The sequence below is a fragment of the Anneissia japonica genome, unplaced genomic scaffold (genome assembly GCF_011630105.1).
Source record: "Anneissia japonica isolate Jap-2015-1 unplaced genomic scaffold, ASM1163010v1 scaffold287758_len931624_cov196, whole genome shotgun sequence".
NCBI lineage: Eukaryota > Metazoa > Echinodermata > Crinoidea > Comatulida > Comatulidae > Anneissia > Anneissia japonica.
The window spans coordinates 667027-683218 of record NW_022722245.1 but is presented as its reverse complement, the minus strand read 5'-3'; the positions used below and the strand labels follow the sequence as shown (position 1 = coordinate 683218).

General features: G+C 36.4%; 1 protein-coding gene across 1 annotated transcript in view; it reads left to right on the top strand.

Moving 5' to 3' along the window:
* Positions 1-16192, top strand: part of LOC117111791 (probable E3 ubiquitin-protein ligase HERC1) — a gene marked incomplete in the record, with an annotated part of 172277 nt that overhangs the window by 147905 nt on the left and 8180 nt on the right. Inside the window, 5 exon segments of the mRNA XM_033254783.1 lie at positions 2663-2905; positions 3604-3775; positions 7114-7194; positions 7500-7652; positions 7866-7999. Of these exon segments, the coding sequence (XP_033110674.1) occupies positions 2663-2905; positions 3604-3775; positions 7114-7194; positions 7500-7652; positions 7866-7999 (783 nt within the window).

Below are 16192 nucleotides of genomic sequence, written 5' to 3'. Positions count from 1 at the left end.
GCAGGTATACATTGTGCTCGATAGTTGCTGGTGGACATGCAATTGTGCAAGAAATGTTTGTTTTTTCGGTTAGATGAAAAATGTAAGCTGTAGGCGATAAAACATATACCCCTTACCACCAGTTTTGAGTCGTTTTTTAGTCGAAAATTTGATTTGCGCATGCGTCGGGTCAAACTTTGCCGACATTTTGTTTCTGTCGCGAGCTGCCTAGAAAAGTTCTTTATGTTGTTTTCGCGACTGTCAGTAAACATTGAGCAAACCGAGATAGTTGTAGCATATCTGCCACTTACTTGCGCTATTATTTGAAGGTGTTCTGTGTGTTCTATTAGTGTTTTAGTATACTTTAACGGCTAAGATTGACGGACCTGGTGTGCCTAGCCTAGACACATACGTAATGTAGGCTTCTCTTTGGGCGACACCGTCGGACCTGGTGTAGGCCTAGACACATCTGATATACTATACCGTTAGGCCTACGTGAAGTAGGTTTCTTGGCCTACCACCAGCCTACCATCAAGCAATAAAAATCAACATTTGTGGAATTATTTTCCAAGAAATGATGGTTAAAAATTCTGGACACATAAATATGCAGCATGTGATGGATGGACGAACCTAAGGGTTGGCGGGGGGACGGGAGTTCATCAAATGATGTTTTGGAAAATAATGGTCAGAAAATACAGCATCTGATGGACAGTCCCTGGTAGGGGAGAACCTTAAAATTATGGACACACAAATTTACAGCATAGCTTCATCAAATGATGTTTGGGAAAATAATGGTTAGAAAATACAGCATCTGATGGACAGTCCCCGGTGGGGGAGAACATTAAAATTATGGACACATAAATTTACAGCATGTGATAGACTGACCGTCTATACACAGCATGTGATGGAGGCATGTATATGATGGACAGTCCCGGGTGGGGGAGAACCTTAAAATTATGGACACATAAATTTACAGCAGAGATTTCATCACAACATGTAGTTTCATCACAACATTAGTACCGTCTATCACATTATATTTGGGAAAACAATTGCCATAAATGTACAGCATCTGATATTCGGACCTGGGATGGGGAAAATTGGACACATATACAGCATGTGATGGAGTGACATTGGGGGTGGGACACAATGTGATGGTCCTTGGGTGGTCTATGATGTTTTGGAAAATAATGGGTATACAGTATGTATACAGCATCTGATATTCAGACCTGGGGGTGGCGGAAGTTATGGACACATAAATATACAGCATGAGATAGATTGTCATTGGGGGATGGACATAAATATACAGCATTTGAAATTTGGACCTGGGGGTGGGGGAAAATTATAGACACTTAAATATACAGCATGTGATGGACTGGCATTGGTGATGGGGGAGGTCTCAATTGACAAGTCTCTATGCAGCATGTGATGGACAGTCCCAGGTGAGGAGAACCTTAAGTAACAGGCTACAGTATGTGATGGACCTTGGGAGGCCTATCAGAATGATGTTTGGCTTGGGAGATCTATCAAAATGATGTTTGGGAAAACCTGGGGGCCCCTAAATGGACATAAATATACAGCATATGATGGACTGATCTTGGGGTGGGGGATGTGATGGAATGATGTTGGGGGTGAGTTGGTCGTCAGTAGGCGGTTGTTATGGGGTTACAGTCCCGAGTGGGGGAGAACCTTAAAATTATGGACACATAAATTTACAGCCCATCAAATGATGTTTGGGAAAATAATGGTTGGAAAATACAGCATCTGATGGACAGTCCCGGGTGGGGGAGAACCTTAAAATTATGGACACTTCAATTTACAGCATGTGATGGACTGACCGTCTATACACATATACAGCATGTGATGGTGGCATGTGTCTGATGGACAGTCCCAGATGGTGGAGAACCTTAAAATTATGGACACATAAATTTACAGCATAGCTTCATCAAATGATGTTTGGGAAAATAATGGTTAGAAAATACAGCACCTGATGGACAGTCTCGGGTGGGGGAGAACCTTAAAATTATGGGTACAGCACTGTATAGTGAGTATAATTACAAATACTAGCCCTTCAACAAAGGCTAGGCTAATTAATTGGGCTAGGAGCATGGGCCCAAGTTAGACAGACGGCGCGTGATTTTCGCTGCGGTTCGCGATCTGAACTTTTTGGGAGTAGGTTAACGACTGGTGTATAGGCTGCACCCCAAACTTCGAGGGGAAAATCGCGTATAAAATTTGCGGCTTATTCACCGGAAAATATGGTTATGTAGCAAAAACTTGGGTTTCTTCATGATTTTAAGGGGGCGGGAGAATTTGTATGAGGCTGGGCAGAAGGCCTTAAAAATAGCTTTAGGATGGGCGCAAGACGTCAGGAGTCGGCGGCGCCACCCACCTCCGCCCTGCTTAACCACGTCCCTGCACTTCTCAGAACCCCTTTCCCCCCTCCCCCTTTCATAAATTTCTGGATCCGCCTCTGATTTTTTTTTACTCAAAATGAAAATACTGTATTACCTTACACAATCATTATTCAAAAAGATACAATCAAGTTATTGCAATTCACAAATGTACATTGATTTTTTACGTACAAAGGAACGTACGCACCCGCAGGGTTCTGGTTTAGTTAATAATTTTCTTTATTAATATTTAGTCATATAATATTCATATTGATTTAAATTCATTCTTTTAGTGGTCGTAAATCTAAACCGATCTTCAGTCAGATTGCCAAGCAAGTTGTCAAGTTACGCCCATCTGACCTTCGACTGCCTTCAAGGGCGTGGAAGGTCAAATTAATCGGAGAAGGGGCTGATGATGCAGGGGGAGTGTTTGATGACACCATCACTGAAATGTGTCAGGAGTTGGAGACTGGTGTTGTGCCCCTTTTGATACCAACACCAAATGCGTTGTCTGATGCAGGACAAAATAGGGACCGGTAAAATGTCAAAAATTATGCATTAATGATGAATGTAATAATTGTTACAGCAATTAAAGTTAATAAATAAGTTGCTTAACTTATTCTTATTGTAATCATTAATAAATATTGTTATTGTTAATACTGTTATTATTATATTTATTATTATTGTTACTTTTGTTATTGCTGCTGTTGTTTTGTCCTTAATATTGTTTGTTCTGTCTGAGTCAGACTTTGAACATTATTTTGCAGTTTATAGTACTGTATATTCTCAAGTAATAGCAAATTATGATTGAAAACAGGGGGGGGTCATCGTACATACACATTTTTTTATTTCAGATCATGTTCGTCTTATGTACAGTGTAACACGCAAATTTACTGCTCAAATGATGATACTAACCATTAGTATGAATAACGCAATTCATGCGGGGAAATAAGATTTTTATGAACATTTAAAGCCCATGAAATGGTATTATTTGGAAGTTGGCCCTACATTTGGTTCCATTTTTCGGCAGTTAAGATTCAATATCAAGACCATAAAAAGCAACAAAAAGTAGGAAATCTGAAGATGGAACAGGGGGTTATACACCTAACGTACAAAAATCATCCAAAAGTCTTTTTAAACTTGAGGGTCATCTTATACGCGAATATATATGGTATTAATAATAAGAACTGCATCTTAGTGCATTAGTAATATTTCTTAATGTTTGCCTTGGTAGATTCCTGTTGAATCCATTCCCTTGGTGTAAGGACTACCTGGAGATGTTTAAGTTCTTTGGAATTTTACTGGGTGTTGCCATCAGGACTAAGAAACCATTGGATCTCCATCTCGCACCAATTGTCTGGAAGCAGCTTGTTGGAATGCCTCTTCTTCCTCAGGATCTCGAAGAGGTAAGAATAAGCATCCATCACTTAAGCCATGTCCAGATACGATAAAATTGTATGTGAAATAAACATGTAACATGCCTGGGTCATGATGATGACATCACATCATGACCATATATAGGCACATCATGACTACATTTGGGTATACACCAGGGGGTTTTTTTTCAAAAAACTTGGATAGAGCCTTATTTTACTTGGTGTCCTGTTCAGTTAAAAAATTACTGTTTTACCAGTGGGCCCAATATGCAGATGAGGGTTCATTTGACCCAGAATCGAAATGATGTGGATATCAATATGACAAGACCATCAGTCGTGGCTCTTAGGGTTGGTCTGTAGGCCACCAGACAGCCTTTGAAGAGTCCTTTGCCAGACCTGAGGCTGAATTAATCGATTATGATGGCGTCATCATATTAGCGGACTTCAGGAGACATTGGCCAACTGCCCCACATCATCTAACTGATATTATGGCATCATTTAACTTGGATCAGCTGGTTCAGATTCCCACAAGACCTCAATCAAATGCCAACGATGGATCTATTATAGACCTTGTGTTGTCCAACAATTCTGAAAAGCTTATCAATTTTTGTGTTGTTGAAAACCCAGTTGAAAGTGACCACCTAGCCGTTCGCCTTTCCTTGCCAGGTAAATCTACCATGCGCTCGTTTTTGAAATACAGCAAAGGTGACTGACCATTTGAATCAACTTTTACATCTTGTTCCTTGGAACGTGTTTCTTGATAGCAGGGCCGGCGGAACGTTTTCAAATTTGTGGGGGGGGAGGTGGCCACTTATAAGATGAATGGGAATATGAATCATGCAGATCTGGAATCATATCTAGGGGGTGGGATCAACAATTTTCCCAAAAACGAAAGGGGTTCCGGGGGTCTTCCCCCGGGAATTTTGATTTCTAGATGGTGTCTAATGACTTTGTTCTTCAAAATTCAAGGATTTCCCCCTCTTTAAAACGGTCAGGTAAATTTTTCGCATTGTTATTATATTATTATATACATACATAAAAATAAAAAAAAAATAAGTAGTTGCATACAATTTTTTTTTTTTACATGAATCGATAAATCCCAAAAAGAAAGGGGGTCGGGGTATTCTCCCACGGGAAAATTTTGATTCCTACAAGGCAGGCAATGAGCTTTACCAACTTAGGAGGTGTCTCTTAATCACTTTTAAGTTCTTCAAAACTCAAGGTTTTGCCCTCTTAAAAACGGTCAGGAAAAATTTTCTCATTTTAAAATTTTATGTATGTGTATACATATATAAACAAATGAGTAGTTGCATGCGTAATCTTTTTTCCATGAATCGATAAATCCCAAAAAGAAATTTTGATTCCTAGATGGCAGGAAATGAGCTTTCCCGACATTTAAAGTGTGTTTTAATGACTTTTATGTTCTTCAAAATTCTAATTTTCTTATTGTAACAAAAAAAAAAAAATTCAGCTCACAGGTCCTGAAAAGGTAAGTCTAGAATTCTTTTTTTTTTCTTTTTTTTTGTTGCCCTAGGGAGAAGTCTGGACACATGACCCCAGATCCACCAATGTGAATTGCGAGAAAATGTAACTCAGTCGGGGACTTTCCCATCCTTCTCCTCTCCATTCCGATCATACAAAAATCTCCAGACATTCTCCAAAATGTGGGGGGGGTCCCCCGGATCCCCCAGCCATGGGTAGCAGCGGTATTGACAGTAGCTGGGATTGCTTCTGTGACATCTTGGATGCTGCAGTTAGAGATAGCATCCCGTCTATTTCCAGCAGGGGTTTCCCTTAAGGTTTTTTTTAACTAGCCAAGTGGACCAGTAAATTAATATTTTTACTGGTCCTCTATCCTTTCACTAGCCACTATCTTGCCAACTTCAGAAAGCTCAAATACCATATTTGTGACATGCTAATCATTTTGCCCATCACCGATGAAGTAAAACATTGACAGATACAGAAAAATTGTTCTGTTGTCTCTGTATGAAATTATGCCGCTAAATATAAATACAGGAATCTATTTGTATGTACAGTGCACTCTCACAATACGATGTTCGGTTTTCCGGAAAGATCGGTTTGTGGAACATTTCTATTGAATCCTTTCCGAATAATGTAGGCCGGTTTAGGGCCTAGCCTAGATGCTAAAATAGGCTTAGCATAGCCAGGTGAATTCGGTATGACTAGCCTACGAAAAGTTAACATATTATTTAACATATACGTACAGTACCTGTTGTTTAGCTGTTGTGCACAGCAAATTGAATTACTGTACCAATAAAATGAATGCTTGTATATTGTTTTTACATGCATTTTCAGTCTGACATTTTTTTCTAAACTGTAAACAACACATTCTTCGCGGTCACGATGCGACTTATCAGGTCACGCCTCCTAAACTCTGCCCACTAATTGGTTAATTTTGTTCGTGGGGTCATGTGGCTGGGCAAAAATCCCATGTGCTTGGCTGTCATGATGTCAGATCGCCCAAAGTTTCATAGTGCCTGACAGCTTGCTGAATTTTTAATTAATCAAATTTATTATAATAAATAAGAAATCCTCGTGGTTTTGTTTAGAGTCAAATCTAAAATAAATCTAACAAATTAAAATTTCATTCTCTGCAAATTTTCTCCGTAATTAGCAATGTTTTTGGGGAATGTGAGTGTAATTTACATGTAGACTAATATGAATCTAATGACATACCAAATCCGAATTAAACGTCTATTCCTCCATGCCCATGGTCTAGCTACTGCGTGGTGTTCATCTGTTCGCCTTGAATGACTGAGCCCAAGGCTGGTCGTAGCTGACATTAACATGACAATAAACAGAAAATGGCGATCTTGTTGACATTATCTGTGTGAAATATTTTGTAAAGACGTCGTTAAGAGGTGAATGACTTTCATTGAAATTTTAACTGGTCATGCGGACCTGTTATTGGGATAATTAACAGGTCCGCCATGCATTTTACCAGCCATTGGCCGGCGGACCAGCGTTATTTCGAACCCTGTCCAGAAAAGCTAGGAAGCTAAGCAGTCCATGGATAACAAAGGACCACTTCAACTCAAGATCAAGGAGGCCCTCTATCTGCATCAGCATCATGCGTTGCTGCATTTGTATTGTATTTTTATATAATAGTTAATCTTGTAGTTTAGTTTTCTGGGGCTCCAGACTTTTGTCATGGTGACTTTGTTGCTTTTGGGGCTCTAAGGCACTTGTCTGAAATAAATAAATGAAATGAAAGTATTCTGCATATATAGAAAGTTCTCTTGCCTCTTAACATTAAGACTCTTTTGAAAGAAGTTGAAAATTAAAGTGTCTTCTAAATTATCTGACCTTTATTTTATAATCTAAGTTATTATGAATTATTTTTCCAGGTTGATGTATTTTTTATGCAAGCTTTAAAGAATATCAAAGATATTGATAAAAGCGGAATACTGGAGGAGAACTTCCATGAGGTAAAGAAATTCAAATGACATAGCAAAGGATAAATACAGTATGTATTTTTCCATGTCTCTTTTTTCAGTGAAACCAATTTATAACTTCTGTCTTTTTCAACTTCTTACAAATCATTTTTTTTTTTTTTTATTGGGTGTGGGGTTGGTGTATATAAGTAAGAGTATCCGTTTTATGTACAGTACAGTATATTATTGTAATCTTGCAGATAATAGCCCTTGATGGCTTTTGGAGCGTCAGTAAAATGAATTGAATGGAATTAAATTGCTTTACATTGACCTTAATATGTTTTAATATGTTTCAATAGGTTATTCCATTGTACTCGTTTGAATGCCAAAGCTCGGATGGCCGCTTCGTTCCTGTCATAAGTGGAGGTCACAGCATACCCTTAACATATGCAAACAGGAAAGAGTACGTAGAGAGGGCGCTAGCATATAGACTACAGGAGATAGAGACACAGGTAACAGGATTGATTTTTGACATACACCTTTTAAATTGGTGTCACACAACATGTGGTCTGTTCTTACTATAACTAAAAAGAAAAAAGCAGGCCTGAAAATATAACGGCTTAAGACTATTCTACTGAACTAACAGTACATAAAGCATTCTACAGGTGGGGTTATTGTGTAGTACATGCTTTCTTGTCTTGACTGTGGGCTATTCAAATTCTCAGGTGAATGCGGTACGTGAGGGGATGTCATGGATTATACCCGTTCCTCTACTTTCTCTATTAACACCATTACAGTTGGACTCTATGGTATGTGGTATGCCAGATATAGCTATTATGATGTTGAAACGAGTTGTAAGGTAAGACTTATAGTAGGTTTCTACTTCTGATGACAGAATATTTTTAACTTCCAATATTGACATTTGTAGCTGAACAAATATTGAATTAAATAATAAACATAATGTTTAGCTGATTTGTTGTCAAATAATCTGTTGAGTACCATTCTTTTGGATTGATTTGAAGATTTTAAATTGGTTAATAACATGACATTTTGATCACCAATCATGATCATTGTCAAGTTAATGTTAAATGCTGCGGAATGTAACAAAAAGAAAAAAGAAACTTAACTACAATGATTAATGTATTTAAATACCAAATGTTTCATGATTTGCTATGTTTTTAACTTTTATTTATTTGTGTGTGTATTATTATTTGTTTATGAATTTTTTTTTTTTTTTTAATCACTTTTATTCAATGAACACATAAAACACATTACAACAATTGATAAAAGGAAAACATTTAGAAAAATCCCTAGGATAACATTCTTTTTAATTGCCAAAAACATAGGCGTAGATCCTGGGGGAAAGGGGAATATATCCCCCAATATTTGACAAGGGGGGGGATGGTCCATTGTATCATCCCCCCAGTATTTTGACTATGTATGGGATAAAATGGAGCTTTACACACTTCAAAAGACTCTCAGAAATAATTTGCACTGTCTTATGCGCTTTACAAAGATGAAAATTAGCATAATGTATTAATGTTGATAACAAAATTATTTTATCTGGTACCAATCTAAGCTCTTCTTTCCCTAGATGTTAGATGTGCTTGCAAAGAGAGCCACATTTCACACTGAAGGGTGTGTACGACATCAGTAATGTTATGTCAATTCCAAGAATGTTTAAGGTTATATCGGTTGATGATTTTGATTAGACTTTGTTGTTGAATTTATTGATTAGACCTATAATAGCAAATTGCATCAATTTATTTTGCAAAAACAAGGTTTCCACCTTCAGAGTGGGAGCACATCCCCTGTCCGCAGAAGGGCACACATTGGCGCTAACACCAGGCGCGTAACAGGCGTCTTGTGTCAGAGTGGGTATTTATTTTCCCAGTTAGAATATTTACCATACCCACCCCACACCACTCCCCATATAGAAAACAATACGACATAGGGCTTATCTTATTTATAATATAGGCCACACACGTGTGTTTGAAACTAAATATAAGCATTTTCATCATGGTTTTATTTATTACATATTCTTTCACCATCAATACACTTGAGTTTGGGACTATTATGTGTTTAAATAACTTAAAAGAATAAACCTAAAAAAGCCCTAAAAACGCAAAATATTTATGTGTTTTTAATTCTAATTTCTTCGGAATTGATGAAAACTCACTAAAATGTGCAATTTATAGAGAAAATTGGCCTACCGTAACAAGAAATGCGCGCAAAGAATTTGAGAATTTTAGGCACTTTCAGAGGATGCATTTGTCAAGGGGTGAGGAAAGATTTTCCAAAGATGGATATTTTCCCCTTGTCCCCCGGTGTTTTAATTCTAATTTCGTTGGAATTGATCAAAACTCACTAAAATGTGCAATTTTTAGAGGAAATTGGCCCATGTTAACAAGAAATCTTCGCGCGTGAAATTTGAGGTTTTTAGGCACTTTCAGGGGATGAAAAGGGCATTTATAAAGGGGTGGGGAAGATTTTTCAAAGATTAAGATATTTTCCCCTTGTCCCCCAGTGGTTACGCCATCGGGCAGCATAGATGAAAGGAGTTATGAGTTTTTGAAGTGGAGAAGGGGTTGCAGTGTGTTGGGAGTCTGGTCATTATGATTAAGATTGCTGCTCCACGTCTTTGGAACGCTTTGCTTTGCTCAGTCGAACACATTAGATCTTTAAACTTGTTCAAAAAAACGTTAAAATTGCATCTCTTCACCGAGGAGTATAGAGAACCTTGATGTTTCTCTGTTGAATTTATATCATTAAAAAAAAAATACTGTAAATAAAAAAAATGATACCACTTTTTCTCAACACAATGTTGCTCCTTTTGCAGTGCACGGTAGTAGAGCCCTGGGCTTATCCCGGGGTGGATGGTGCTGATGCTCAACATACTGCCTTTGAGTATATGCGCATACTTACATGGGGAGCAACACTGCCTCGATGGGATAATTTGGTATGCGGATTCTGCTTGAAATTTTTCTGGAATTAATTTGGATTTTCACCGAGGTGTATAGACTACCTTGATGTTTCTCTGTTGAATTTATATTACTCACAAAAAAAATATTTAAAAAAATTTTTAAAAACTAAACACATGATACCATTTTTCTCTGTCGACGCAATGCAGCTCCTGTTGCAGTGCACGGTAGTGGAGCCCCGGGCTTATCTTGGGGTGGAAGGTGCTAAAGCTCAACATACTGCATTTGGGTATCTTCGTATACTTATATGGGGAGCAACATTGCCTCGATGGGATAATTGGTATTTGGATTTTGCTGAAAATTCTTCTGAGAATTATTTGGATCTTGTTGGTTTAATTGTCTATGCGCCTTGAGAATCTTTGGTGGAGATGTGCGCTTTATAAATCTTTATTATTATTATGTCTTCCTTTTTATTCTTGTCTTTATTTTTCTCTTTTCTTTTTCTTTCCTTTTCTTTTCCTCTTCTTTCTCTTTCCCTCCCTCTCCCCTCTTTCTTTTCTCTTATTACCCAGCCCGGTACAACGGCTTGGTCAGCCCGGTAAAAACCGTCAGGGGAGGGGCAGTTTTCCCCCTGCAAAACAAAATTTAAGGTTCCTTACTCCCAAAGTAACATAGCAATACATATATAGATATTAATAAACTCATACAGTGCAAGATTATTCTTAAAGTAAAAGACAAGGAAGAAGACAGAGCCCAAACAGACTACAAAGGAAAGAAGAAAAAAGAGAAAAAGAAAGAGGAGACAAAATATTAAAGACAAGGAGAAAAGACAAATATGTGAAATTATTGTGTAGTACTGCAAAAAAAATTAGTTGTTATTGAGAATATAAAAATTATAAAATGCAATTGAAACTTGGAAAAATATAGATTTCATTCTAAATGAAATGCTGCACTTAAAAGGTTGCCCAGGAATGTACAATTAATATTAGATATTCGTACGATGCAAGATCAAATTGACAAGTTGTCAACACTAGTAGCTGCTTTGTGTGAGGATGGAGACGAACATCGACCGATCCACCAATCGACGCAAACAGGCACGATGCCCATGAAGCCGTATTTTTTCAACCTAACCCAATATCTGCCGGTATCATAATATGTTTGGCGATGCAACAACCAAATGCACCTGTCTTTGCAACTACTGTATAAGCCTAAAAGCGTAAATCACGACCCACCAAAATGCGTTACAGTACCTCTGGGAGGGAACTTTTAGCGATTTATTTGTCAGTCCTCCACTTTCGCTATGCTCTTGAAGGACGATGCTTCCACGTTTTCACACACCATGAACCACTCACCACTGCTTTTCGTGCAGGTCCAGATAGATATTCACCAAGGGAAAGAAGACATCTCGACTTCATATCCCAATTTACGACTGACATCCGTCACATCAAGGGACAAGATAACGTCATCTCAGATGCTTTATCCCGCACAGATATCCAACTCTGTCAACGTGGCATCACCAATTGACTTCATGCTAATAGCAGAAAATCAGCAATCTGACACTGAACTTTCCAACCTTCTCAAATCAACATCAATGTTACTGCGACCATGCAAGTTACCTAATTCGGATAGCACGATAATTTGCGACGTTTCATCTAATGCTAAACGCCCTTTCGTTCCTCTTTCATGCAGACGTACAATTTTCGACAACCATCATGGATTATCACATCCTGGTATACGCGCAACGCTTGATTGGTGATAGATTTGTATGGCCTGGTATGAGAAAAGACATTCGTCTGTGGGCTCGGACGTGTTCATGAAAATGTTATGTACATAGTTGAATGATTAGGCCTACATGTAACACGTTGATATGTTATTTTCACCGATTAATAAGTAGGCCTATTTGAGACCGACACAGACCTCTTTTTTTTTTCAAAATTACATTGAATAGGTCTATGTTTTTACAGAGCACATTTCTTAGCTTCCCTTTTTTTGATAAAGTGATTTCCATAGAAATGCACTGAATCTTAGTATTGCAGGTAGGTACTTACAAAAATGTGAATGCTGAGACAACTATGCAAGAAAAACAAGAAATAAAATGTTGATTCATTTTGCGGAGAAATAATTTGAACTTCATCCATTTTCATTTTATGTTAAATTAACAGATAAAATCAATTTAGCCCGATCAAGATAAATCTGATCTCGGTGTTTGATTCATGATTGAGAGTTACATGAAACCAGATGAAACAGACTTTGCCCTGTCCATACGTTATAACGATCCATCTTTAATAATAATAATCTATAGTAATAGACTGATTTCGGCTTTGTTTTACAGCCGGACACGTAGATTATTTATCACCTCCCTGCCGCCAATGCAATTGCCATCTTGTTTCAGTGTCTAAATCGACATGCACAACACCACAACGCACTGCTCCACACACACATCTGATCCAACGCCCAAGTATGTCACGTGGCTTTCATCACCAAATTGTTCTCTATTAAAAACCACAGTGGCAAACGACGGTAATAAACAGCGTTATGCACTGTGTGTTAGGCCTATATGAATACCGACGGTAATACCGTCGTCCTTTAGTTTCCTTACTTAAATTTTGGGTTGATTTTTAGCTACTCAAGTCAATTTCCTACATCATTAAAATAATATATTATTTATACTTTATCTTTCGTCGCTCTTTATGTTTTTGTTAGGGTTACATGACTAAAAATGTCATATGCCTATCGTTTAAATAGCCTAATTATAATGTACGTTAATAATATTTCCCCGAACCCACTGCTGCCATTGCCGTACCATTGTCTTAAAAAGTATTTTGAGACTGACTCGGGCCTCTTTGTTTAAAAAGTACAATTATGAATATACTTTTTCAGAACACATGAAATCCTTATAAAGGCTGAGCTTTTTATTTTATGTAAGAAAGTATTTTTTCTTGAAATTCACATAATAGGCCTATATCAAACCACTGGTACTTTGAGTGATAAATTATGTCATTGTCTAAGGCCTGAGCTGGTACTTATCTCATCAAACAAACAAAAATAAATAAATAAAATAAAAATAAAATAAGGCTGATAACTATGGGAAAACAAGACATGCTTGTTGATTCAATTTGTGGAAAATTAACAGGCTAAAACAATATGGGCCGATCAACAAATCTGATCTAGGTCTAGCAGTGTTTGATTGAGAATCAAACACTTTATAATTGAGATTTTACACGAAACAAAACGTTTAACAATTCATTAACACAGCTGTACTCAACGACAGTAATAAACAGCGTTACGCACTGTGTTATTATACGAGTACCGACAGTAAATACCGTCGCTCTTTAATTTTGGAGTTTTCTTTTGTTTCGTATCTTAAGAATCTGACCTATGACGTCAAAAACACTGGATTACAATGACAAAATATAAAGGCATATGCATCGAAATTTATATATATACACTTTTTTTTTATAAGAAAACATTTTATAAGAACATTGAGGCTGAAATTGCTTAAAAATTAAGAACAAAATAAGAAAAAATTGAGGCTGAGGTAAAATTTCAAATGAAGTTTATATTTTTAAAAACCAAAAAATTATATCCGTACATTATGTGCAGTAGGTGTGACTGTAATACCCTCTATAATACAGTACACTAGGTGTACCTATTTGACATTTGGGGGCCTTTTTTGTGGGATCACTTTCACCTACATTCCAGTACAGTGCATACCGCCATACAATTAAATATTTTTTTGTTTTAAAGGTGTGTAAACTAAGAACAAAATAAGAACATTTTGAGCCTGTAACCGGCCAAAAAATAAGAACACTGAGCCTGGGCAAAATTTTACTGGTTCTTATAAAAAATATATATCTATATATATAATCTATTGTATGGTGGTATTGTGTTTGTTGTTATCCCTGTCATCAGTGGCAGCTCTAGGATACACTGTCTGGGGGGCTAAGCTGTCCGATGGGGGGGCTTGAGCTTTTATGCCTGAGGAGGGAGAGGGTTAGGGTGGGAGTGTCACCCTTCCAAATGAGATTTTTTTTTTTTTTAAATAGGGAACTGGATGGCTACAAATGGCACTCTATGACTGTGAAAGACATGTTTTAACTTGGTGTAGGCCTATTATTTTTTTTTTGGTCCGACTTCCCGACTGCCTAAACAGGGAAATACTTTATGTTTGGAAAGTTGGACTTGCTGCTGATTGGTAGATATAATAATAATAATAATAATAATAATAATAATAATAATAATAATAATAACAATAATAATAATAATAATACCAGAATAAATAGTAATAAAATTATAATTATATATATGTGATATTGAAGGGAGTTAGCCGTTAACACTGTTCAATAAATATATAAATTGTCAAAGGTACCTTTGACGATTTATATATATATATAAATTATACAAAGCAATATTGCAAATTAAATAAATGTGGGCCTATAAAAGTATTGGAAGTTATAATGATGGAAGCAGGAAGCCAAAACAATGATATATATAGTATTGTATAAGGCATATAATTTATATAAATATAGAGCATCCTGAAAAAATGAAACAGATAAGTTCTACAATAGTATAAGCTAGAGTGAAAATACCAACAATAATATAATATAATGAATTCCTAACAGAATAATAATAATAATAATAATAATAATAACAATAATAATAATAATAATACCAGAATAAATAGTAATAAAATTATAATTATATATATGTGATATTGAAGGGAGTTAGCCGTTAACACTGTTCAATAAATATATAAATTGTCAAAGGTACCTTTGACGATTTATATATATATATAAATTATACAAAGCAATATTGCAAATTAAATAAATAATATAATAGATATAGAGCATCCTGAAAAAATGAACAGATAAGTTCTACAATAGTATAAGCTAGAGTGAAAATACTAACAATAATATAAAGAATAGTCCTAACAGAATAATAATAATAATAATAATAATAATAATAATAATAATAATAATAATAATAATAATAATAATCGTAATAATAATAATAATACTAATAATAATAATAAATAGTAATAAAATTATAATTACAAGTTACCGAAAACTAAGAGAAGAATATTTAGCGGCAGAAGGAAAATTCACTGATGAATCCCAAGTCCATTGAGGTCGTGAGTGTGTGTTTTGAGTTTTAAAATCCATTTCAGTTCTCGTTGTCTATGTTCAGTAGAGCGGAAGTTACTGGCTATGAGAGTGACTTTGAGATGGTGAATATTGTGGTTGGGGGGGGGGGAGTTAAAATGTTCCTCTACAGGGAAACCAGGGGTGTCATTGCGGATGGAATGTTTATGGTTATTAAATCCTGGCGGAATTTATTACCCGTTAAACCAATGTAATGGCCTTGATTTAAGGTAAATTACATTAGTAGAATCACAATTTAGAGGTGGGAGGGAGGGGGGACAGTTTATAGTCAGATGTGTTGTTAAGTATTATTGAGCTGTTAGTGTTAATATGGCTACAGACCTGGCAGCGAGCTTTATTACATGTGGTGTTACCGTTATGAGTGTTGCGTGTACGAGGTTAGGGTTAAGGTTAGGTGGCTGTCTAGTAGGTGTTGCGTGTACGAGGTTAGGGTTAAGGTTAGGTGGCTGTCTAGTAGCAAGGAAGCGGGGGGGGGGGGAAGATCCGAGAACATATATTATCCAAGTCAACCATTGTACTGTATCTCTAATCTTAAGTTCATTTTAGTAAGTACAGGTTTTAATTCCCTCATCGTCAGACGTTGTTGCCAATTGAAATGCATCATTAAAATAAATACTTACAAAAATGGCATAACGATTTAGAATTTCTCACAGATAATACTTTTAATTAATCAATGCATTCATCCATCTAGATACATTTATTCATCCATTATATACTTTTTAACTTGTTATATTTTATTTTCATTGTCTCAGGATAGTGAGATCATAGGCCTGCATTCGGCTGATTATCCTTTTCGTTTATCTTCTATGATGTTACCGGCCTTTATAATCCGCCGTAATTGTACATATCATTAACGATTTATATAAGTCACTACTATAATGTTTATTGCTTATCCCCAATTGCGTGTTATCGCTGAGGAAGAGCACAGGCGTGCTCGAAATAATTGAAATAAAAATTGTTTTATGTCTA